The sequence below is a fragment of the Larimichthys crocea genome, chromosome VIII (assembly GCF_000972845.2).
Source record: "Larimichthys crocea isolate SSNF chromosome VIII, L_crocea_2.0, whole genome shotgun sequence".
NCBI lineage: Eukaryota > Metazoa > Chordata > Actinopteri > Sciaenidae > Larimichthys > Larimichthys crocea.
Genome location: NC_040018.1, coordinates 3905053 through 3930111, shown reverse-complemented (window position 1 = coordinate 3930111; position 25059 = coordinate 3905053). Strand labels below are relative to the sequence as shown.

The 25059-nt window shown below is 40.1% G+C and overlaps 3 protein-coding genes and 1 long non-coding RNA gene across 6 annotated transcripts; 2 read left to right on the top strand and 2 right to left on the bottom strand.

The window, feature by feature from the left end:
* Nucleotides 1–452: 452 nt before the first annotated feature.
* LOC104922787 (cellular retinoic acid-binding protein 1) lies at nucleotides 453–9659 on the bottom strand. The gene is made up of 4 exons (XM_010735715.3): nucleotides 9416–9659; nucleotides 8327–8505; nucleotides 7698–7811; nucleotides 453–1651 (listed from the first exon to the last, which is right to left on the bottom strand). Exons 1-4 carry the CDS (start codon nucleotides 9483–9485, stop codon nucleotides 1601–1603), a joined length of 414 nt encoding a protein of 137 aa, XP_010734017.1. The 5' UTR covers nucleotides 9486–9659; the 3' UTR covers nucleotides 453–1600.
* A 3446-nt stretch (nucleotides 9660–13105) lies between these two features.
* slc25a44b (solute carrier family 25 member 44b) lies at nucleotides 13106–19718 on the bottom strand. Of its 3 annotated transcripts, none has more exons than XM_027281838.1 (4): nucleotides 19519–19718; nucleotides 16200–16868; nucleotides 15966–16093; nucleotides 13106–14836 (listed from the first exon to the last, which is right to left on the bottom strand). In XM_027281838.1, the coding sequence occupies exons 2-4, from the start codon at nucleotides 16825–16827 to the stop codon at nucleotides 14645–14647; spliced, it is 948 nt and encodes a 315-aa protein (XP_027137639.1). In that variant the 5' UTR covers nucleotides 16828–16868; nucleotides 19519–19718; the 3' UTR covers nucleotides 13106–14644. The 3 variants fall into 3 exon arrangements, with proteins under 3 accessions (XP_027137639.1, XP_027137641.1, XP_027137640.1); XM_027281840.1 differs by having other exon boundaries at nucleotides 16200–16864; XM_027281839.1 differs by lacking the exon at nucleotides 19519–19718 and adding an exon at nucleotides 19183–19460.
* On the top strand, nucleotides 16794–17438 carry LOC113746381 (uncharacterized). Its single transcript, XR_003462817.1, has 2 exons — nucleotides 16794–16888; nucleotides 17183–17438. It is a non-coding gene; the product is annotated as an uncharacterized LOC113746381 (long non-coding RNA).
* A 1084-nt stretch (nucleotides 19719–20802) lies between the features above and the next one.
* Nucleotides 20803–24724, top strand: LOC104922789 (proteasome subunit alpha type-4). Its single transcript, XM_010735717.3, has 9 exons — nucleotides 20803–20932; nucleotides 21316–21338; nucleotides 21436–21478; nucleotides 22399–22561; nucleotides 22652–22729; nucleotides 22920–23008; nucleotides 23120–23250; nucleotides 24204–24327; nucleotides 24486–24724. Exons 2-9 carry the CDS (start codon nucleotides 21336–21338, stop codon nucleotides 24638–24640), a joined length of 786 nt encoding a protein of 261 aa, XP_010734019.1. The 5' UTR covers nucleotides 20803–20932; nucleotides 21316–21335; the 3' UTR covers nucleotides 24641–24724.
* The last annotated feature ends 335 nt before the right edge of the window (nucleotides 24725–25059 follow it).

Here is a 25059-nt window from a genome sequence, read left to right as displayed (position 1 = left end):
TTTTTTTTTTTTTTTTTAAATCAGATGTATTGATGTGTGCATCCATACCACCACACACACACACACCGTATCAGACTTGAGGTTGCAGAGAAGTTTATTAAGAAATGCAAAATTTAACAGTTTTTTAACCCAAAGGATGTTGATAGAGTCTTTTTTCCTTTGTAGCTGTTTAACAGTTGTCCTGAAGTCTTTGTTTAGTAGAAACAGCAGCTTTTTTATATATATATATATATATTATATATATACTATATACTATCTACTATATACGTATATATATATATATATATCTCTATATCATCTCCCTCATATATCATCCTATCCTCAAATGTTGGTCATCGCCGCCCTCTCTCCTTACGCTTTCTACCTTCAGTCGCTGGCAGCATCATCACTCGTGGTTTTTAAGGTGATTGAATGTAGCTGAGCCGCAGTTTCTCCTTTTTTTTCAGTACTGGAGTCTTAACAGTACCATCAACTTTTTCTTGTATTTAAACTTTAACCAAATGGTTTGAATCTGTACGACAGGTTCAGTGCTCGCACAGTGTATCCGTTTGGTCCAGTATTGACGACGAATACTGACCTAATGTATAGTAACGCGAATACGTGAATGTGACTTGTATACAGTTTAAAAATTATAAAAACAAACGAGCAATAATTCATTCAGTCATTTATCAAAGCTATCTGTTTGTATTTCTTGCTCAAATACAAATGAATGTTGTATTTCCTTTAAAAGAGGGACGTAAACTGAGGATTTGTATCGCCTTTTCCCCGTCTGCAGTTTGTTGAATTGAACTGGTGATATTCCAGGTGACGTTAGATCAGGAGGTATCACACTGAAGGCTGTAAAGACGTATAAGAAACAATCCTTTCTTAACGTTAACTTTAGTAGAGCAGCCAGATACTTTTATAGTTTTTCACGTATGGATCGAGCAGGATGGAAAATAATATAAAAGAAAGCCGCCTGATTTTAAAAAGAAAACTTTCATCCATCAACATTTTCCTGATCTCCATTTTAAAGGCGACGGTCAGTAACCGAACCAGCTACAGACAATCTTGGAACAGTTTATTACTTGGGTTTTTATTTTTATATATTTACTGTGTTTAATATGGAACACCACAGGAAGTCCCGCAGAGTTGATTGTACATAAAGACATGGTTTGTACCTCGTTTAATGTGTCTCTTCTCTTGACTTTTATGATGTTGTACATGAGTGTTAGTATGGTGTTTGGCATTAAACTATCCTTTAAATAGACGGAAGCTCACTCGGCCAATTCTTTCTTCATTTCTGCCTTTTGTGTTTGTGTTATGAAACTAATGCAATTTATCCTTTTTTACTCTCCCAAGATCTAAAGATTGAATGCCATAACAAAAAAGAAATTATGCTTTTTGATTGTTTAATTTTCAATGTTAGAAAACTTGCATACAAAAAGGAAAGAAAAGTGGTAATATCCAATGTCAGTATGTGATTTTCATGAAGATTCAAAACACAGAATATGAAGATTTCAGACAGATTATTAGATTTTTATGTGAAGATTGTTACACTGACAGTTCAGACACTGAAAAATTATTTATTGGAGGAAGTTTGGAGTCTGAAGGACGCCTGCTATGCTCGTACGTAGATCCTCGTGCACACCACGTCATCGGCTCCGAAAATCTAAAACGAGATGAGAAGAAAGGGTTAGATTGTAACTTCGTCAGCAGTAATATCTGATGTTTCTTTATAAATCATCACACTCTTTCTAAATTGGTGGACACACAATTAAGAAAGGTTTAGACCAGTTCACAAAATGTCTTTTAATGCTTGACCTGGGTGGTGTCTGAGGGTGTCTCCAGTCATGTGACCCACAGTTTAGATACTTAATGCACATTTTTCATTGGGTTTTCTTCATTTTTCTTATTTTGTATTATTTATTAACAAAAAGTGTAAACAAAGCAAATCTATATTTTGTATTCTTGATTCTTCAGAGCAGCCACTTTTTTTTCTCTTGGTGTTATCTTGAAGGAGTTCTTGTATATGCTGAGCATCTGAGCTGCTTTTCCTTCACGCTGTGATCCGATTTATCCTAAACCATCTCAATTAGGTTTTGGGGTCGGGTGATTGTGAAGGCCGGATCATCTGATGCAGCACTCATCACTCTTCTTCTTGGTCAAATAGCTCTTACATAGCCTGGAGGTGTCTTTTGGGTCATTGTCTTTTTGGAAAAACAAATGATGGTCCCACTAAGGACAAACCAGATGGGACGGCATGTCTCTGCAGAACGCTATGGTAACTGTGTGCCTTGAATTTTGAGTAAATATCCAACAGCGTCACCAGCGAAGCAACCCCACACCATCACACCTCATCCTCCGTGATTCACAGTGGGTACCACACATGTAGAAACCATCTGTTTCACCTTCTTTTCATCTCAACAAAAACCTCAGATTTGACTCATCAGACCAAAGTACAGATTTCCACTGATTTAATGTTCATTCTTTGTATTTCTTGGCTGAAGTTATTCTCTTCTTCCTCTTGATCTTCCTCAGTCATGGCTTCTTTGCAGCAATTCGATCATGAAGGCCGGATTCACATGGCCTTCTCTGAACAGTTGATGTAGAGATCTGTTACTTGACCTCCGTGAAGCTTTTATGTGGTATATGGCTGGTAACTGTAACAAACTTCTCCTCTGCAGCTGTTTCATCAAAGTGTTTGATGGGTTTTTTTTTGTGACTACACTTAAAAGTTCTTGAATTCCTCAATAATTGTGGTTTACCACATAATTCCATATTTATTATTTCATAGTTTTGATGTCCTTAGCATTAATCTACAGCATAGAACATAAAAAATTTTTTAAAAAATAGAACATCGAGAGAAGGTGCACACAAACCTGTTGCTGTATAAAACATATTACATAACAAGAAGGTTTCTCTGCAGCCAAACGGACAAAGCTGCATAAAAACCTGTAACAAAGGTACTCGCTGCAGTTGAAGTAACTGTCCTGATGTGTAATTTTAAAGCTCCTGCAAGGCTAGAATAATACCCTGCCCAGCTGCATGTATTGTAGTCCCTAAATTTCTTCTAACAATATCGTGCAGTGCCTCCTAACAATAAATTTCCACTGCTAATTGCCTTAAACGCTGGCTTCCATTCATGATGTTAATTTGACACAGCTGCGTACTAAAGAAACGGACGTGACAAAAACTGATATGAAAACGGGGGGAAAGAAACATTAAATGCCCCGGGTTAGGGGTGGGTGTGTCCGAGTCCAAAGATTTATGGCAGTCCCAGGGGCGTAGCATTATGGCCAACTGCAGCGCCACACATCATCATTATCTCGGGCCGTGCAGTGTGGCGGGACGGGGGAAGCAGGGCCGCGTCGTGAAAAATGGAGCTGAGACGACTCCATCTGGCACGTGGCGCGATGCCGAGGGAGACATTAACCGGAGGTAACGTTAGGGTCCATTGGCATTTCTCAACAACATGATCAATGAGACCAATTAAAAGCCCACAGGAGGACACACACGCAGATTTGGACCCCCACCCAACACCATCACATTCACACAATTTCATCCATCTTCAGTCGCATCATAAAGTAACCAATGCAGGACTGCATTTATCTTTAAAAAAATCTATATTTATTGGCTTGAAATGTAAAAGGAGGTATATGAGGTTCCTCGCGAGGACAAGTAAGAATTTATCCTCTTCCACTTTTTACGATATACTCTCCAAATGGTCATTATAGTCCACCTCTCTTAGATCACAGTGAGCGCAGTAACCACATGTTGTCTTCATTAAGCTCCACATTCATCCATCTCTCCCCGAGAACCTAATTTTCCTCATCTGTTGGCCAGTGCTTTTAGTGAAATCTATGCGTTTTGTTTTTCTGTTTATGCCAAAGGATCGATCACATTCATCTGTGAGCGGAGAGTACAGATGATGTTTTAATTTCCTGTAGATAAACGAGCAGCAGAATATTGAACTGGTACTACCAGACACCAGCTGCATCTCACAGAGGAGGGCTTACAGCACGTGGACAAAGCTGTAGGTGGTGCTACACTCCTCACAGGTTTAAAATGGACATGATTAGATGTCAAATTAAAGGACCAGTGTGTAGTATTTAGTGCTGTCTAGTGGTGTAGTTGCTGATTGCAATCCAGTTGCCTCACCCTTTCCTTTCTAGCGTGAGGGACAAGCTATGGTGGCCATGAAAAAGGTCCAATCTAGAGTCAGTGTTTAGTTACAGTGTCTTTAATTATGCATATTATATTCCATTTCAGCCATATTTGGTCTATTCCACTCAATCCGATTGGCTCCCATCACTGTCTGCTAAAATCCTACCAGTTAGTCGAGTCTGAACTTTGCAATATCTGACCTGAGCTGTGGCAGATGCATATTATTTAGAAATTCTTTGTTTTGATTATGTTCTGTTGTGGAATTATAGTTAAAACGGCTAATGACAAATCATCCTAAATTAACTAAATATCTATGAATGGTACTATTGCCCCATGCTGCTGGTGGAAAGACATTTTACTCTCTTTGCACCCACCTGTCAACCAAAGCAGCCATGCTGTCCCTTCTGCATAACTTTAAGCCTTAATATAATTTGAACAGGTGCGTTCTATAGAAATTCACTCTCAGTACAGTTGTCATGAACGGGGAAATTAGCTACAGAGACCAAAACTGTTTTTTGTACCAGGCTGTAAACATGTTTATTTCTGCTGTGAAGTTGGACATTTTAACATAGGGACTTATGGAGATTGACTCACTTATGAAAGCCAGCCTCAAGTGGACATTTGAGGTACTGCAGCTTGTTTGTTTTTTGCCACTTTCGCATTGACTTCACTTCACAGCCTTGGAGGTTGCCACTTAGTTACAGTCATTTTCGACTGCACCCTTGATGAAACAGTGTGACTCGGTGTCGGTTCAGGGAGAGTATCCATCTTCTTTTTTTCTTTTTTTTGGGGGGGCTTTTTTATGCCTTTAATGATAGTACAGCTGAAGATAGACAGGAAACGGGGCAGAGAGAGGGGGAGTGACACGCAGTAAAGTAGCCGTCCTTTGCAGGATTCAAACCGGGGCTGGCTGCAGCGAGGACTATAGCCTCCACACACGGGGCGGCCGCTTAACCCACTACGCTAATTTACACAAATTTAGGAGAAAACACTACACTGGTGTCCAGTGTAGACCAGACCGTTTATTACATAATGTGCAAAATCCCTTACAATCACTTGCAATCTGATCCACAAATCAATCAAGTCCAGTCAACACCAACTCTCCACCCCCAATAACACGCCCTGTCCCTGCATCCCCCTGCTGTAATTCCCCACCCTCGACTGCAGTATACAACTACATAAATAATCATGTGCAGCAGTAAACCAATTAAATATCCCATGTCAGATAATTCAACCTTTTGTGCAAATAATTCTGTCAGACATGAGTTGTTCAAATAGTAAATAATATGTAATATAATGGGTAATGGCATCCCTGTTGTGACTCAGCAAAGAAAAGGCTGAATAATGTTTTAAAGACTATTTTTGCATAGAATAATTTATAACTAAAGCAAAGCAGTACATAAACTCTGTATGAAGACAGTACTTTAATGTACTGAGATCTGTATTTCTTTCAGTAACAGACCAGCCAGTACTATGAATCTCTCTGTAAAGGTTTCACAGTCTGTTTCACCTCGGAGCTGTTCGGTTTCTCTGCTTCAACATCGTTCACATCTTAACATTAATTGAGTCGTAATACGAGAAAGTTATGTTTAATTTACAGAGCAGCGGGGGGAAATATCTGACCTCTCCCTCCTCGCTGATATCGCATAAAAACTTATGATCTTTTCTTTGAAAAGTCACCTTTTTCTTTCCAATGATTCAGCCCCACATGCCTATCGGATTACGGCCTGTCACTCAACAACAGCGCAGGCAGACTTACACACCCCTTATCTTGAATAAAAACAGATTTGGCCACGTTCAAAGCTTTGTTCCAGGTTTGAAAACGTGCATTGAGTCCAAAGAAACAGCCCCTATCAAATGTTTTCCTGATTGCCTCTCTGTAGAGTCACAGTCAGTAAAGAGGAGGTCTCCATCACAGTCAAACTGGACTCGGCTTTGTTGTCCATCTGGCCAATAAATTCAAGCAGGCCCAGATGTTTACAGGAAGAAAAAAACCCGGCTTTGCCTTTAGTGATCTTGAATTGCCAGGAACTGGAGGCAGAAGTGTTTCTGATGGATACAAGATCATGAAGTGCCGTCCTAACAACAAACGTATGGCAGCGAAATGTTAATTTATTCCTTTGAAAAACTATACCGAGTTTCCCCGTGGAGCCTGTGAATAGGTGCTGCTGCAAACTGTAACAAATAATTCACCCTCAGCCTGTTCCCTTTGTGTGTTTTTCCTTTTTTATTAATGTGGATCACGCAGCCAACAGCGACATCAGATGAAGAAGAAAAACACTTCACCGGGTCTGATTTCTAGTCTACATTTCATGTTTTGTTTTTCCATGAGGTGAATAAATTCATGAAAAATTTAAAAAAAAACAACGCGTCATGATAATGCACCGTCTCACAGATACAGACATGTTTATCCACACCCTCGTCTGGCAAACGAAAGAAATGCGAGAAATGGATGGTGTCCATCGTGGGAATGCAGAACATTTCCTAGGAGCTACGTAGTATTTTGGAAAAATATTGACCAGATCGTTTAACATTTTCACATCTGGTGTGACCGCCCAGTTATGCTCTCTTTCTTTTGGCCATCTGTCTTGATTTGGATTCTCCCGTCTTCATTAAGAAAGCTGCTTTGCCAAGACCTGGATGACAAGATTGATACCAACCTTGTGTCTGTACGGATAAGCTTGTATGTCTTCCTTTCTAAGTTGTAAAAATAAGGACTGCAGCTATTATTTTGCAAGTTATTTTTATTATCAACTAATCTACTGATTATTTTTTACTTTTATGACATCAGACGGTAAGAAAAAGAACAAAAAATGCTCCCCAGAGTCTATAAATGTCTCATTTAAGTCCACCAAAAGTCAAAGATACTTAGTTTCTCCTCACAGAGGATTAAGAAAGACAGAAAATATTCACATTTGTGAAGCTGGAACATGTAAATCCTTTGACACACTTGCTTGAAAAATACTTGGCAGCTGGATTTGTTTGTTTCCAGTCTTCATGCTAATATGAGAGTGATATCAAGCTGCTTCTTCTCTATCTCTGGCCAAGAATAAAAAAAAAAGTCAGACTATTCCTCTCAGGATTGACTACAAAGCACTACAAGAAACAACTGTCTTTCTGACACACATTGGAGTGCTGTCCTGTTAGCAGCCGGTCCCTTGTTTTCTTACTGGCAGACGATGAAGCAGAAACAGAAAAAGGCTCATGTGGTTAAAGACGGCGATCTCCAAATATGACACCTCATCCCACTTTGCAAACCATCCCAACATCTGTTCATTGAGCCGCTGAGAGACTTTTACATGAAAATAGGAGTCTTTGTGTTCGACATCTTCCAGCTGATGAGACGAGAGCTTTTGGGAGCCGCAATTTTATAAAAACAGAGGGAACTTTTAGTTTTTATTATAGAAAGAGGAACAAAGGGGATTATCCTGAAGAGACACGTGGTTCAAAGGGTGACACACTATCTCTGGCTACAAACCACACTTTATACACTTCATAAATACACTTTTAACTGTCACCACATTTCTAGTTTTAAGAAAACTTTTGCTCACCAGTACGAGTTCATCCCCTTTGAGTTCTCGGCTCCAGAAGGTCTTTGGACCGTTCCCGCTCAGTAGAGTCTGTTTGCAGTAAATCTTGTTTTCTGTTTCCCAAGTGGCCAAGCTCTGCAAGAAAAGCAGCAACGTTTAACGAGGTTTCCTTTATTCCACATAGTTTCACCTGACCAACAGGATGTCAGCAGTAAAGCAAAGTGATAGACGAGAGCTCGGCAGAGACCCTGTCTTTTTATCTACCGTGTCTGTCATGTGTTTTTGTTAAACAATCAGATTTAAGATGCTTGAGTGCATTTTTATCAGCTTCTATGCTGCCGATTTCAGTAAAACATGACACTCAAAGGGACACTTCCCCCAATTTTACACTTAGAAAATAACCCTGATGATGTAAGGAAATGTAGGATCTCTGGTATTGGGGGCGTTGAGCCAAATTAGTGACTACAATTAAGGATATCTCTTCTTTCGCGGCTGTGATTTGGACCTTTCTTTTGTAAAATCTGTCTTTCGCAAGTCCTCCAACTTAATGCAACATGTCTAACTTGCAGAGTGTTTTTCAGACACGAGTAGTGTCTTCAGGTGAATATAGCAGGGATCAGCTTGATTTTAATACAAGCCAATTAAATTACCTTGCACTTCCTCCCGTCCACCGTCTCCTCGTTAAACTCCTCTCCGACGTGGAAGTTGATCTCTGTGGTGCGGACGGTGGTTGAAGTCTTGATGTAGAAGTGCTCGCCGTTCTGCTTTATCTCCACGTGGGGCTTGGAGGCAGCCGCCACTGCTACCCTCCTCAGCATGGGGTTCACACCTGAGAACACGTACAAAGCTACCTGTGAGCCCACAGTTTAAATATTAAGTAGGGTAGAGTAGTAGATGGATAACACAGTGACCTGATGTATAAAACCTCTTAGTTCCGACCTGTTATCTGTAAATTTCAGAGAAGGAAGGAATGTATAATGGTATCTTTCTCAGGCAGAGTCATGCCGCAGTAAAAACAAATAACTTATTTTAGCTGTCAGGATGAGATAATTTAATATAAAGACGTCAGTTTTCATATATATATATATAAAACAATCCTGCTGCAGCTGCGATTGTTATCAGCAGATGTTGCAAATATGGAGGCTGCAGTGACAAGGTGATGAGATGGAGGAATGCCGCTGCCGCTTGCTTTGTTTAACTCTCCTGTAGATCTCGATAGTCTGTCGTCTGAACGAGTGGAAAAAACTATTAACCCTCTCTCTGACTCAGACGGCTACAGTGCAAACAATTAGATGAAGGAGGGAACGCCTCGGGTCTGTTTCCTATCCATCCATCCTCGTAGTACATCACTCAGAACGAGGCAACAATGCACGAGGAGTTTATTGTCTCGTGCTGGAATTTAAATCAGTTTTACTGCACTTTAATAGAAAGCAGCTTCGGTGTTAAATTTGTCTCCTGTAGCCAAACTTCAACATAAAACAACTACAAAGAAAATGGAGATAAGATTAGACACACTGGATTTGTGGAAACATGATGATTAAGTATTGGTCTGTTGCCACCATCTAAGATGCTTACAACCCAAATATTGTCTCCTTTTCCCCCTCCAAGTGTGATGCAGCTAGTCTTTTCTTTACAATCATCACCTTCTAATTTTCATCTACAGTGCATGTAAATCAACCTTTCTATATCCTTAAACACATTCAAACCTTTAACAGGAAACAAGAGTAAACCATCCTCACCCAGGGCTTTCAGCAACTCCTCAAAATTATGGCTGCTTTTCATTTTCCAGGTGCCTTCGAAATTTGGCATTTTTCTTGCGTTGCTGTGGTTTTGATGATGATTGTGTGTCAGCCTCCTTGTCGTCTGTCTCCCCCGCTCCCTTTCTTCTGGCTCGTTCTCTCTCTCTGTCGCTCCCTGTGCTCTTCCCTCCTTTCTCTCCTCCTCTGTGTGCAGTGATCCCACACAGCCCCAACATCACCCTCCCACCTCCCACTTCCAACCCCCCCACCACCACTACCTCCGCCTCCTCTCCCACACATTAATTACACACACACACATTTACAGGCATTCACCTCCACACACACACACACACACACACACACACACACACACACACACATATTCTTAATGGTTTATTCTAATTAGATATTTCTTCTAATGGCCGTGCCATAAATTATGGTTCACTTGGATGGTGTTGGTGTCTCATCTGCGGTATCGGGCATCTGGTCTGATCTGATCTGAGGTTTAGTGGAATTTAATGGCGCATTTATACAAATATTTAGTTTTAAAGCCTTTAAGTATGAGTCAGAAGCCTCAAACTTAAAGGGCCACTTCACCCAAATAAAGTGACTTCCTGTTGTATCGAGCCATGCAGATTGTTTTGTCTGAGATTCATGCTTCCACTTCAATAAAATGGAGATGAATAGAAGTTTGTCTGCGGTGCTTCTTCTAAATAAAATGATTTGCATGGTTGGATATGACTAAAGTTTAATTGACACTGAATGTAACACATTAAACCTTGATGTCAAAGTGATATCAAGTGTTTTGAAAAGGAGATTGATAGTTAAAAGACCAGTGTGTAGGATTTGGTGGTATCTGGTGTAAGAGGTGGAGAAAGTACAGTTGTTACATGAAAGGACACTTTCTAGAGAAGACACTGTCTGTAGATATAAAACACACTGGACCATTAAATTCTAGGTTTTCATTTTTTAAAGTTTAGCTTTAAACTATGCTCATATATTAATTTACATGTTCCTGCTCTCTATTCTGGATGTGCAGAGATCAATAGAGTGATTTTATGGAAAATCCACAGTCCTTATTTCTTTATTTGAACAGGCTTGGGGAGTAACAGATTACATGTAACACTGTTACGTAATTAGGATACAAAACTAACTGTATTGCATTACAGATTAAGGTCTTACCTGTAAACTGTATGTGGTTTTGTGTCATTCATTGTCTATATGCTGCTGCCTAATTTGGTTACTGCAGACATCCTGTTAACTTAAAACGTTTTTCTTTAAGGGACCAGTGTGCAGATTGCAGCCAACTGAGTACCCCTCGTCTCATCCTCCCTTCCAAGTGTGTAGGCTGTGAAACTCATGGTTTAGAGCCAAAGTTACATTTGTCTGTTCTGGGCCACTGTAGAAACATGGAGGTGCAAAATGACAGACTCCATTGAAGAAGACCTGCTCCATCTACAGATATAAAGTGACTCTAAGGGACAAATTCATATTTTCTAGTGAAAAAAAATGCTGCCACATTAAACCACTTAAATCTGACACACTGGACCTTTTAAAAATGCTAATTATGACTTCTCTTGTCCTCGTTTGTTATTGAGGTAATCCAAAAGCAATGGAAAGTAATCAAGTTATGTTAATTTAATATTGCGATACATCAATTAGGTTACTGATAACATTTTATAGCAGGTAATTAGTAACTTTTTAAAGTAACCCTCCCAGTCCTTCTTCATAAAGGTCAGCTGAAGCTTCAGTAGCGTGTTTGACAAATTAAGTGCATTAACATTTTTCCAAAGTAAAAGTCTTTTAAAGAGACTTTTTTTTAAATTCATTGAAAGAACAACTTTGGAAAATACTTGTTTGATTTGTGTAACTTCAGCTGAACTTAAAGAGCGAGGGCTTGTGGATTTTGTCCCTCAACACTTACATCGGAAAATCACATTAGAGAGGATTTCATGGCCGGTAACCAAAAACAGTTTCGACGCACACATGGGCATCTGAGTGTTGTTTTAAGAAAAACATTTTTTTGGAGCTCTCCTTTTAAAGATGAAATATTTGTATGGATGCGCAGTAAATTTCCAGTAAACTTCAGTTTCTGTCTGAAGATGGGACATAAATAATGAAAGCTCCTATCGAAACATTCTTTGTCTTTTGCTGCTTTTCAAATTGTCATGTCGATCCTCTCATGCTTTGACTATCCCACCTTTTATCCTACACACACACACACACATTCACACACATTCACACAGCTATGGCCATTACATCCCATGAGAATGAGAGGCCCTTCCTCTAACCCCGGCCAAGTCAGATTTGTTCCCGCTCTGACAGCCGCCTCATCAGTCTCTTTGACAAAGTGCCTTCCAGACACGGCTTGATAATTAATGTATAGAGCAGAACAGGGAGCACTCCGTCATCCCACCATGAAGTGTCAGCTCAAAGAAGCCCTCTGCCTCTGTCTTCACCAGGCCTCCTTGTTTGTTTCATTCATCAGTAGATTTGTCTGTTGGTCTCTGGGTGGTTTTATGTTTTTGTTTCCAAAAAAGGGGAGAGTGAACGTTTAAGCGCAGAACAGAGGGAAAGTTTGAGGCTTTGAAAGGTTTATTCTAAATTTAAATGTTCGTATGCAGAGAGGTTAATCTGTTTATTCACTACTATAAAAAGTAGTTTTTAATCACAAAACACTGAATATATCTCTTGTATTTGGCACCAGAATCCTCAAAATTAGTAATTCTGGTACTGATACTGGTCCAGCCCGTCTGTCCCAACAGATTTAAACGAGGCTGTCTTTAGCCCTGTCCTGATCCTTTCAGCTCATTACCTAACTACCATAATGAGATATGACCTTTGGTGTCAGAGTGTCTCCTTCAACAAGATGTATGGACGCCCCACAGTTATGAGAACATCAAGGAAATGCATTAACTTCTCCGGGCCGCAGAATCAAATTTTCTCCTCGCAGACCACCACGAACTCCCCGAGGGAAACAGGAATGCAAAATATTGACTTTTTTTTAACTAAATGTTCCAGTCCGCACAAAAGATTTCTACACACATGCTGCTAAATTCAAGTAAAACGTTCTTCACGTGTAATATTTGTACGTCTATACTAATTTATTCGTTGTCTAACTGAAGAAATACCCCAAATCGAATGTTCAGATGTACTTTGTATGCAGTGATTCATGTCATTGTTTAAGATCTGCCAAAGCCTGACCCCTTATTTTATTGGTCTAATCAGCATTTGCAGAATTTCGAGGTTATACACAGGCAATAACTCGGAGGCATGTTTAATTTTCAGCTGGAAAAAGTGTCATTTAGTATATTTTGCTGGTTATAATTCTTTACTTCTCTGTGCCTGTGTAGTCTTAAAACTCTGGGCCTTCTCCTTAAACACAGGCAAACAAGTTTCTCTGTATTCCCCCAAGATTTCAACAAAATTTATGGGTGTATAAACCAGGGATGAAAGTAAAGAGCAGCACGGCCAGGATCTATAATTCAACCACCACTAGATGCCACTAAATCCTACACTACACTCAGACTACAAAATTGACATGAACAGAAGTTTGAGTGCCTTCTCAAAACGTTTGTTAGACTGATATCTGTTATCTGCTTTAAAAAAAAGTGCTCATTTGATAAAGATGTGACCACATGTGACAGGATATCTGCTTATTAAATTATTTTAAAAATTGTGAAGCGGGCAGCAGCTGTGATGTTTTATTGAACGACACATGATGTGAAACCACACGTTTTCTGTACATGACAGTTAATGATCACAAAAAAAAATCAAAAATCACATTTACCAGACTGGAGTTAATCTTGTTACAGGAAGTTTGCACAGAGTCCTTTTAATTTAAAAGATGAAGATAAAGACTTTGACGAAGTGCGAGTATGTCATTGCATTTAACGTGTTTGAGAAACTGCAGGAGTTCATCAGGTATGTGTTTAGTGTTTAGAACTTTGAGCACATTTATGCATAACTTCAGGAAACTTTATGGCTTCATTTAAAAATCAAACTCTCCTACTTCTATGATGGAAATACTTGCAGTGACAACTTCTAAATGTCACGTGTATCTAATGTTTTTAAAAATATATATGATCAGCTCTACAAACTGATCACATCTGAGGTTTGATTTAGAAAAGAATCACCTTTCCTAACTGGATAAAAAAAAAAGCAACACACTGCATGAACACTCAAAGTTGATCACATTAAAACAAATGCAGAACAAACTTAATACAGCAATGTGAATTAAAGTTTGGACACTTCTGTGGTCTTACTTGAATAGAATAAATTAGACATGTTATTCACACAATTTACAAGAAATATACAGTACAATCACATTTTGTGCTGAAGAGGATAAAACATTTACATTATTGCACGTTTACTGTCACGATAGGAAAACAGCATTATGTCTGCTTACTGCTTTGTCTCATACGTTTTAACTGGCAGCTCAACTTCCAGCCATCTTAAATCAACCATCTCCATCACTGCAGTATCATCTACAGCACCAGACAGACAGCATACGAGTATGTTAGAAAAAAAGCTGATTAAAATATTGTACTTTGTGTTTTATTTAAAAGGATTTTGTCATTCGAGCGTACAGAAATTAAATTATACCTACCACACAGATTGTACCAACTTCTCTGCTTCTCACAGCACATTCAGCGATTAATAACAAAAAGTTTGTCTTGATTACATCGATATAAAAATAAAAAGGCCAAGAGACAACAAAAGAACTGCAGAGCGGACATAGGAGCCAGCCTGGCGATCGTGAGGAAACAAACGCTTGTGGAAAGATTGTTTACTGCTGATGTGAATGCGTCATCATGAGTTATATTACCTTTCTCCAAACGCTGATCAAAACCAGGTTTTTTTTCTTTTTTTTAAAAAATACGAGCCCAGCACTGCTTGGCTCAACTCGAGTAATAATAACAGGCTGTCGGCAATCAATTCCACTTTTCTTCGCTGCAAAAGATGTTTGAAAATGATCACGGAGTGTGTGTTGATACATTAACGTTCGATTTGTCTGAATCTTCCAGTGTTAAAACAGCATCACATTCATTTTTCAACTGCACTAAAAAGCAACAACTCTGATATTTAATCTGCAACTAATATGTTGGTACACGCATACATGTTGAATGTCTTAAAGTGGCCTGTTCCCCGGGCTGTTATTTAAAACAATATTTTTATCTTCCAGTGCTTTCACACACAGTCAACGTGGCACGTGGTCCCGGGCGTCTCCTACCAGTGTCTGGAATCCACCAGCTCAGGTCGCAGACTCAGTTTTTTGAGCGTCTCGTAGCCGACCACCATGACGATGGCGGTGGGCGTGGATGAGATGATGCGCGCTGACAGTCCTTTGGTCAATCCCCAACAGCCCTCCTCTTTGATCAGCTGCCTGAACGTCTCGATGACTGAAGTCCTCCCTTCGACCTAAACAAAACACGTGTCGGGTTAATATTTGGAACCACAGACCAGTATCTCAGCTTAAGCTAGACATTACTTCTCCGCATTTAACCCATCCAAGCTGACACCTGCTGGAACACACATTTGTTCTGTGATAATTTCCTTAATTATTTAAACATAGGCATAACGAGGAACATTACAGATTAATAAGGCTGTTCGTGTTGAACCTTCAGGGCAAAGCTTAGACATTATTCCTCTGACTTAAACCTTCCTCCACTCAGTATTTATTCATTTTGGTAGCTGACTCTTCTTCAAGGCGTCACTTGGCTTGTGAACTGTTGCCTGACATGCCAATGTATGCAAACTACAGAAGAGTGATGTGCTAACTTGAAACATCATGCAAACAAAGCTGACTAGTTATCAACATTTATTGCATCACCTATTCAAAAACATATTTCTAAACTGCGGTGTACTTTTCTGCCTTTCACCTGAATGATTTTGATGCTTTAAGCAGCATAAACTAGAGGTCGTTAGTTCCCAACCTGGGGGTCTTGACCGCCACTAGGGGTCACCAAAGTTTCATAGGGGGTTGTGAGCACTGAAGCCTTTTTTCAAATATACATTAGAGCAATATCTCAGCATTTTGTTCATTTCTGTGAAGAAAACTCTTTCTGCTAAATAGCCTCATCCTCTATTTAAAAAAGTACGTAGTTTTGTAACCAAAGATTTTAGAGAACAATGGCCAAGCATCAGAGAGAAGAAAACACTGAATCGAGTATGTATGAGTGTTATAAAAACAGAGATTTCTATAAAAAATTGTTAAAAATATGAGGAAAACTAATCCCTGGTGCGATATTTACAAGAAACTATGTGCTCAAAAGTCCTCCAAATCGCTCGTTTGACACAAACGTAATGACTCATTCAGCACTCGGGTTAATCGTTTATCAGTTGTTCTCTACTGTTATTGTTATGTACTGAATATAATATTAAATAACCATAAAATGTGTCACTTGGTCAGTGGTTGTCAGTTAACTTGCTGAATTACTGGCATATCTCAAACAGTACAAAATCGAAAGCTGTCTGGGGATTGTGGATTTCTCTTATAGAGCAGCCTCAAACGACACGATTTTCTGTCTGACAGATGTCTGAAGTTTACCTGTACTCTGGCTCTGACCACATCCATCGGGTTGGTGACGGTTGAGGCAGTAGCTGCAGCCAGCGGTCCGGCCATGGCTTGTAGAATCAGATGAGGGCAGTCACTAGGAGCCAGTTTAGAGAGTTGCTCTGTAGGACATCACACAGATACCGGATTAACCACACAACAAGGACTGGTACAATGTATAGATGCACTGGGAACACAGATAACATGGCAGTCTTATCCTTATCTCACCTGCATAAAAATGATAGAAAGGCCACCAGACGGCGCTGTTTGGGATGTAAGTGAGTAAAGAAGCAACGTATCCCCTGTAGAAGCCCCGGAAACCATCAGCAGCGAATATCTGAGACATAATGTTCCTGGTCTGGCCGAAGACTTTTTTGGACTTTCCAGTCTCCGTGTTACAACTGAGCCGAAACCTGGTGAGGTGCTCCCCTTGGCCCTGCATCATCAGCTGCTGAGAGATGACATCTATAGGAACAGTGATGCTCTGAGCGACCAGGGAGGCCGAGCCGCCCGCCACAAGTGACTTCACCGTATTGTCCTCAGAATACTGGGAAACGTACTTCCTCACCAGCTCGTAGGTGGTTATGTAAGCCTGGCCTGAGATGAGCGTGAAGGTGTTGACCATGAAGCCGCGGTAGAGACCTCGCACGCCCTCTGAGCGCAGAATCTTGAAGAAGGCGTCAAAGGTGCCGCTGTAGAGCGATTTCCCCCTCTGCACCTGCAGCCGAGTGCGGATGAGTGTGGCCGGGTAAACGGTGGCCCGGATGGTCATCGTCATGAACACCCCGAAGGAGTAGAACTTCCTTTTGTCAAGGTCCTCCCACTCGATGATCTGGATGTTCCTTTTCTGCTGCATCCTGCCGGTTGTGGGTACCCCTTCATCAGACTGATTCCTGCCTGACAGCACAAACAACCAGGTCAGTAAACTAGTAATTACCAAGCGTGGGAGTTAGAGAGTAAATCAGTTCTACTCTGTCACCATGAAAGCAACTTGATTGTGACCATTTCGGCATAATTTCTGAATGCCCAGTTTCTAGGAACTATGGATAAAACTGTCTCTTGCAGTCTTTTTATTGGTCGACTTCAGGTCGATTTATGAAGAGGGTTTATGGACAAAACAACCAGAAAACTAATGTCTGGTTTTGGCTGATCTATCCTTATGTATAAGTGTATGTGTGGAGAGGGCTAAACACTCTCTCCTTTCAAAACAGTAGCGTGCTGGACCTGGGAGGAGAGAGAGAGACGCATGCGGCTGATGTATGGTGAAATATAATAAAACAATTAAGACATCATCGCTCTCTGAGTAAGTCTCTGCTGAAGAAGCTACAGTGGCATCAGACTACGCCACAGTATGGTTTACAACATCTCTAGTCTACATTAACAAAAGTTATAATTTTTTGTTGGTGTTGAGTGTGTATATGTCTCTTTCTCTCACTCTCATATTGATTTTTATTATTTTGTAAAAAATATATATTTTTTTGTATCACCTTTTTGACTTAAAGTAAAGAATTTTACTTTACAAGTGGTTTCCTGGTTTTTTTTAATGGATGAGAGGGATGTTAGAGCGTCGAGCTTTCCCACGCATGCATACTGCACTTTAAACAATCAGTCTATTCTCTGTACAGTCTCTCAAAGACTAAATTCTTTTATAAGGTTTTAGATTTACATATTGGATAGTTCACTGTTACTGGTTTTATTTTACTGTCATTTATACATGTGTGTATATAGTGTTAAAATAGGATATCTTACAGGTGTATAGTGTTTAAGTTTTTTCTTGGGATGTTACTATCCAACCTCTTTTCTTGATATCACTTACTATCGAACTTACCATCTGGGAGCTGCTGTAACAAACACAATTTCCCTGCTGGGATTAATAAAGTATTTCTGAATCTGAGGCTTCATTAGATGGAAACCTGCGTAATGTTATGGCTGATCTGTGTATATTTACACTCACACAGAGACATCCTCCTCTCTGAGCAGCAGGGCCTGACATGATGGAAGATATATGACAGACACCTGATCATGTCGTAGTCTCCTGTTCATGTCTCATATTTTATTTATACCTTGCATTATTTGTATCATGGTCACTTTCTTTTGCAATATTTCTTACACTATGGTCACTTTACATTACAATACTCTTTTTAATATATCATGCCACTTTTATCCTCAGTACTTGTCTGTTTTGAAGGTTGATGGTTTTTGCGTGTTTATTGTGTAGGTTATAATTATTTCTGTCTGTTTATTGTGTAGGTTATAGATATTTCTGTCTGTTTATTGTAGGTTATAGATATTTCTGTCTGTTTATTGTAGGTTATAGATATTTCTGTCTGTTTATTGTAGGTTATAGATATTTCTGTCTGTTTATTGTAGGTTATAGATATTTCTGTCTGTTTATTGTAGGTTATAGATATTTCTGTCTGTTTATTGTAGGTTATAGATATTTCTGTCTGTTTATTGTAGGTTATAGATATTTCTGTCTGTTTATTGTAGGTTATAGATATTTCTGTCTGTTTATTGTAGGTTATAGATATTTCTGTCTGTTTATTGTAGGTTATAGATATTTCTGTCTGTTTATTGTAGGTTATAGATATTTCTGTCTGTTTATTGTAGGTTATAGATATTTCTGTCTGTTTATTGTAGGTTATAGATATTTCTGTCTGTTTATTGTAGGTTATAGATATTTCTGTCTGTTTATTGTAGGTTATAGATATTTCTGTCTGTTTATTGTAGGTTATAGATATTTCTGTCTGTTTATTGTAGGTTATAGATATTTCTGTCTGTTTATTGTAGGTTATAGATATTTCTGTCTGTTTATTGTAGGTTATAGATATTTCTGTCTGTTTATTGTAGGTTATAGATATTTCTGTCTGTTTATTGTAGGTTATAGATATTTCTGTCTGTTTATTGTAGGTTATAGATATTTCTGTCTGTTTATTGTAGGTTATAGATATTTCTCTCTGTTTATTGTGTTTTTTTTTTTGCCTTTTCTACTTTTTTCTAACTCTGTAGTGTATGCTACACTTTCCTCTGCTGCTGTAACGAGTAAATTTCCCCGTGGTGGGATGAATAAAGTATATCTAATCTAATCTAGACCTGCATAGTAATCCTGCATAGATGTAGTTACAGAATAAAGAGATGTATCCAGATCATGACATCAGGATGAGGTCCACCCTGTCTCCTCTCTCTCTCTCTCTGATGTTTGTCTCCTCACCTGTGAGTTCAAAGGTCACGCTGGAAGCCGTGTGGCTTGCTGAAGCTTCACCACGTGTATATAAGATGCACACAGAAACACTGAGGCGTGTCTGAGCTCTGTCCTGTGTCTGTACTTGGCCCCAGGGACAGCTCCAGGTTAAAGGACACTGTGTCCCCGAGCCTGCGTGCAGCTCCAGCAGCAGCCCTGTTAGATGATAACACCCAGCAGAGGCAGACAGACACTGACCGCAGAGGCTGCTTGATACATAAAGCGGGTGTCGAGTGTCTGTGCTGTGTTTGAAGCGTGTTTGTGTGGAGCTAACGCGTTAGCACAGGTGTGATGACAAACACTTACCTCTGCGGACAGATGTTCACCTCAGAGTCATGTCCTTACACTGGATCACATTAGGAGCATCGTGTCATCAGAGTATCTTTAAAGTTTGGAGTCGGAGCTGTTTAAAAATATATTTTAGACAGTTAGCTCACTCGGAGCTAGTCAGACTGCTAACTGTCAGCTTTGCCTTCTTCCGGTTCTCGTTCAAATGCTGCCGAGACCAACCAATCAGAGACAGCGCCGATTCTTCTTCGTGCGATGAAGTCAGATGTGTCTGTACCGCCGCCCAGCAGGGCTGGAGGGGAACTACACCACCACGATAGATAGATAGATAGATAGATAGATAGATAGATAGATAGATGGATGGATGGATGGATGGATGGATGGATGGATGGATGGATGGATGGATGGATGGAATGTGGGAAATGTAGAGAAGGGAGGAAAATCATTAGTATTATGGAATTTTCTATCCTTAGGTAACCAGAGGTCACGTGTGGGCCTTGAGGTCCTCAGTATTAATTGTTTGTTGTTGATTGGGAACAGTTGGTGCCAGTCTATCTCAACACTGTGGTGTCCAGGGTCGAAGAGACCTGTTGCTGCCTTCATAGACATAATAGATGGTTTGCCGTTGACGTTCCAATCTGCGTAAACAGACATCTGTGTCTTCAGACTAGAATATGTTGACAAAAACACCTGCGTGAGTAAAGACATTCTCTTTGACTAATTCTGGGTGTGTAGTATTTGGGTGTTATCTTGGGGTTTAAAGTCGATCCACCAGGATGAGTTGGGCAGAATGTGAGACCGACTCAGGCACTTCTGATGAACTATGAGAGTGTCTCTAATTCTCCTTGGCCAAGCGTCAATAAATAATACAGCATAAGACATCAGAGGCTCCTGAACACTTTCTTCCTTCCTGACCTCACCACAACAATTATGAGATATTTTGTCTTAACTGGGTTAATAAAAAGAATTTTAAAAAAGGAAGTAGTAAAGAAGTAAAGTTCAGAAGAGGATAGATGAAGTCTGACGTTAGTCAAGTTTCATTCAATATATTCAAAGTTTCATTCCATATATTCAAGGTTTCGTTCAATATATTCAGACTTCATTCAATATATTCAGACTTCATTCAATATATTCAAGGTTTCATTCAATATATTCAAGGTGTCGTTCAATATATTCAGACTTCATTCAATATATTCAAAGTTTCATTCCATATATTCAGACTTCATTCAATATATTTAAAGGTTTAATTTCCTGAACGGCATGCCATAATAGATAGATTACAGTACATACCGGTCGGTCCTCCCGGCGGTAGGTGCCGCTGCTGATCCGTTACTTCGTTACTTCGTTACTCCCCCCGGTGTGTGTCAGGAAACATCAAACTGAAAGTGTTGCAGCTTCTTGTGTCTGTCTGACTTAAACTCGCTCACGTCAGGTAAACTATTCACACCTTTACTCTTTACTCACTTCACTTCATTCCGCCACAGGTTAAAGAATATTTTACAGTTTTTGTCCAATCGGAGAAGTTTGAACCGGCTTAGCCGAGCTATGCTAACGAGCTAGCCTGCTCGGATATTGCAGATTCATTCTGAGCTAGCCTAGCCTAGCCTAGCCTAGCTCAGCTAGCCTGTCATGTAAAGTGTACTTTTAAACGACGCGTACTTTTATTTATATTTAATGCACCGTGTGAATAAACCACCAAGCGCTCGCTTGACAGTTTAATCTCCGTCCTGTTGCTCTCATGAAGGCGGCTGTGAAGTGAACTGAACAAACAAACAGGCTAACATCATCTGATAACTGCTGTGTTTGGTTTCACAGGACTTCTCCAGGGAACAGAAATGGTACGCAGCTGTTTTATGCCTCATAAATATCTTTTAATATCCCGCTGTCACTGTCAAGTCTTGTTTTTATTCACCTGCGCCTGTTTTCTCTGTTTAGTCTCGAAGATATGATTCAAGAACAACCATATTTTCACCTGAGGGTAAGTCTACAAGTTTATCATGTGTGCACCTTTTGTTTATATTGTATTGATCCACTTTCCTCATACATTTGGCATCTGGCAAGCAGTGCTGGGTATAGTTACTTTAGAAAGTAGTTAATTAGGTTACAACGTTGCCATCAATTAAAAGTAATCTGTTATGTTACAGCGTTACCTGTGAATAAAAGTATAACGCGTTAGATTTTTAAATTAAAAGTTGTCCGCAGCCTCGCACATGCTGCATTAACTGACACAGACACACAGCCTGCTTTAAATGCACCGAGACAATGAACGTCAAACTGACTCTGCAGGACAATAATAACAGTCAGCAATACGCCACATGGCGTTTTATTAATTCATTATTTTATGATCAGTCAGAACAGAGGTAACTCCTGATTTATTTATTTTTTAATCTGAGGTAAACAGGCAGCAGATTCGGATCCATTTAGAAATTAACGAGCAGTCAACGATCTGACAGAAATTTAAACAGCTACCTCTATGTCAAACAGGCCGAATAACACAAACAATAAAATCTCTCACCGGCAAATGACAAATAGCCGAACTATGAAAATACTGTTCAAGTGTCACAGGCCTAAATTCACTTTACCATCGTCCATTTACATTTACTCTTTAAAGTGATTAAAACGGAGCAAAAGAAAATTTTCCAAAAGTGTCAGACAGTCGATTTCTCTGAGGAGTGAGGACGAGACTCCCGAGGCTGAAAAGCAGAAATACTGTCTTGATCCTGGAGAACTTGTTTAACAGATCGATCATCCGCAGGTGTCTGACAAAAAGCAGGTTTTTCTTTCCTTATCCGGAGACAGATTACTTTTTTAAAAAAAATAACAAAGTTACTGATTACTTAACGTGCAGAACTAACGCGTTAGTTGTTTCTAACCAGCCTTTGTGACCGTGTTTGACAGGACGCCTGTATCAGGTGGAGTATGCAATGGAGGCCATCGGCCACGCTGGAACATGTCTAGGGATTCTGGCAAACGATGGCGTGCTGTTAGCGGCCGAGAGACGAAACATCCACAAACTGCTCGACGAGGTTTTCTTCTCCGAGAAGATCTACAAGCTCAACGAGTGAGTGAACTGAACTACCCAGTGTTTGTCCGTCCTTCCATTAAAAACCTCAGTCAGCCCTTTTTAACATTGTTTTTTTTTTTTTTTCAGAGACTTGGCCTGCAGTGTTGCTGGGATCACATCAGACGCTAATGTACTGACAAACGAGCTGCGGCTAATTGCACAGAGGTGAGCTTCAGGGGAAAATCGACCATCCGTTAAAATTTAAGAGCTGTCCCAAACACCTTCCTTTAGCCAATAGCAGTAACAGGCAACGTTTCAACTTTTATGTTTAACAACCTTCCTCAGTAGTTGTGCTTCAGTTTCTGCACATTCATCACATTTAAACCGACAACTGACCAGTTTAATTTCTCTTCAGATATTTACTGCAGTACCAGGAGCCAATCCCCTGCGAGCAGTTGGTGACAGCCCTGTGTGACATCAAGCAGGCATACACACAGTTTGGAGGTAAGATACTCAGTAGTTTCCTGATCTAGTTCATCGTTCATCTCCTTGACGATCAACACATTTACTATGTTGATGTTTAGAGACGTCATCTTGTGCGGTTTGTCTCGACAGGAAAGAGGCCGTTTGGTGTTTCTCTGCTCTACATGGGCTGGGACAAACACTACGGCTTTCAGTTGTACCAGAGTGACCCCAGTGGCAACTATGGAGGCTGGAAGGCAACCTGCATTGGCAACAACAGCGCTGTAAGATAATGAAAATCACTGAGATGGATCTCAACAAATACACAAAACAGTGTCATGTAGAAGTGATTACAGCGGTCATGAACGTGCCTCTGCAAAGTAGCGTCAAGTGTTAATTTTAAGAGAAGCAAGGCTGGGAATCATTACGGGCTGGTTAAATCTTTATGCGACAAAGTACCGAGAGCTTTTCTATCCATATCCATCAGGGAGTAGTTTGAAGTGATCCTTATCAGAGGTGTGCTAGGGGAGGATTAAGCAGATGAGACATACTTACCTGCTGCTGGTCAATTTATAATTCAGAACTATTTCTGAAAGATCCTGAAAGGACAAAACTGCTAAACATGAGGTTTTTGGAGAGACCTGTGTATGTATATACATATATTCCCTCATGTGACCTTTAGCCAGGTCAGTTTGTTCAGGTCTAGTCAGGTATTGTTCTCGTAACAGGCAAAAAAAACATTCTTGTTTGTATTTCTTGAAGCAAATCACAATTGTGTTGGGCAGCGCTAAGTCCAGGATGCAGCAGTGGTTCCCCTGCAGAGTAGTGTAGAGGTGGAGCTTGTTATTGGTGAAATATTCGCACATGGGAAGGCAAGCACCGTCTTTAAAATGGACCATTCCCACACAAAAAAGCTTACATTTATACTGTTAGTGACCAGGTTAGGGTTGCAAGCTCGGAAGTCCTTTCATGTCACGATTGTGAACAGCTAAGATTTACTTTATCTGGTAGTAGAGCGCCTGGTTGTAGCACATTTCTCTGTAGATGGAGCAAAACTGTAGTCAGTACTGTCGGTCTAATAAATGTGTACCCTGTCAAAAGTAAAACTCTCACATGCCAGTGTAATTTTTAGTGACAGTTCAGAGGTCAAAGCATTAATTTTATTAGTATATCATTGTGAATTTTCACTCTGCTCTTCCTGTGTGTTGTGTTTGATGCGTCGACTTCTCGGCCGCAGGCTGCAGTGTCCATGTTGAAGCAAGATTACAAAGAGGGAGAGATGACTCTGTCATCTGCTCTGGCTTTGGCCGTCAAAGTCCTCAACAAAACCATGGATGTCAGCAAGCTCTCAGCAGAGAAAGGTGAGGTTCGAAACATCCACACCAACAAAGTGCCAATTTCTGATAAAGGTTTACTGAAGCAAGTCGAGTTAGTAGACACACAATGGTCAGACTTGTTTACCTGTGCAGATGCTTTATTTGAACACTAACACAATGCCTTCTGACGTGGACTGTTTCAGTGGAGATTGCCACCCTGACACGAGAAGACGGGATAACAAAAATCAAAGTGCTGAAACAGAAAGAAGTCGAGGAGCTCATCAAGCGGCACGAGGCTGAGGAGGCCAAGGCTGAGAAGGACAAGAAGGATAAGGAGCAGAAGGAGAAGGACAAATGAGCAGAATGATTTTTTTCCCCCCTCCCCGTCATGTCAACAAATCCTGTGTCGTTTTGTCTTTTACATTAAAAGTTTGGAAACTGATCTTTGTTGACATCTTTTCATTTACACAACGGGTGACCCAAAATATTACATTTCATGCACTTCACAGCTGGGTTTATAGTTCGTGTACTTCATGGTGGCTGTTTGATTACATCCCACCTCCCCTTGTCCACATGTTGAAGTGTCCTTGGATAGGACAGTTGAACCCTGGTTTGCACCCAGAGCCACTGGGCAAGCCAGTCCCGATGGGGAGGGTTCCATACAGATGCTGCACCATGCTTTGGCCAAAGGAGAAAAATAAATAGGATGTGTACTTCCTATTGTGACCACATGATGGAGGTATCAGTCCTGTGGATGCGCCTTTAAATGTGTCGTGT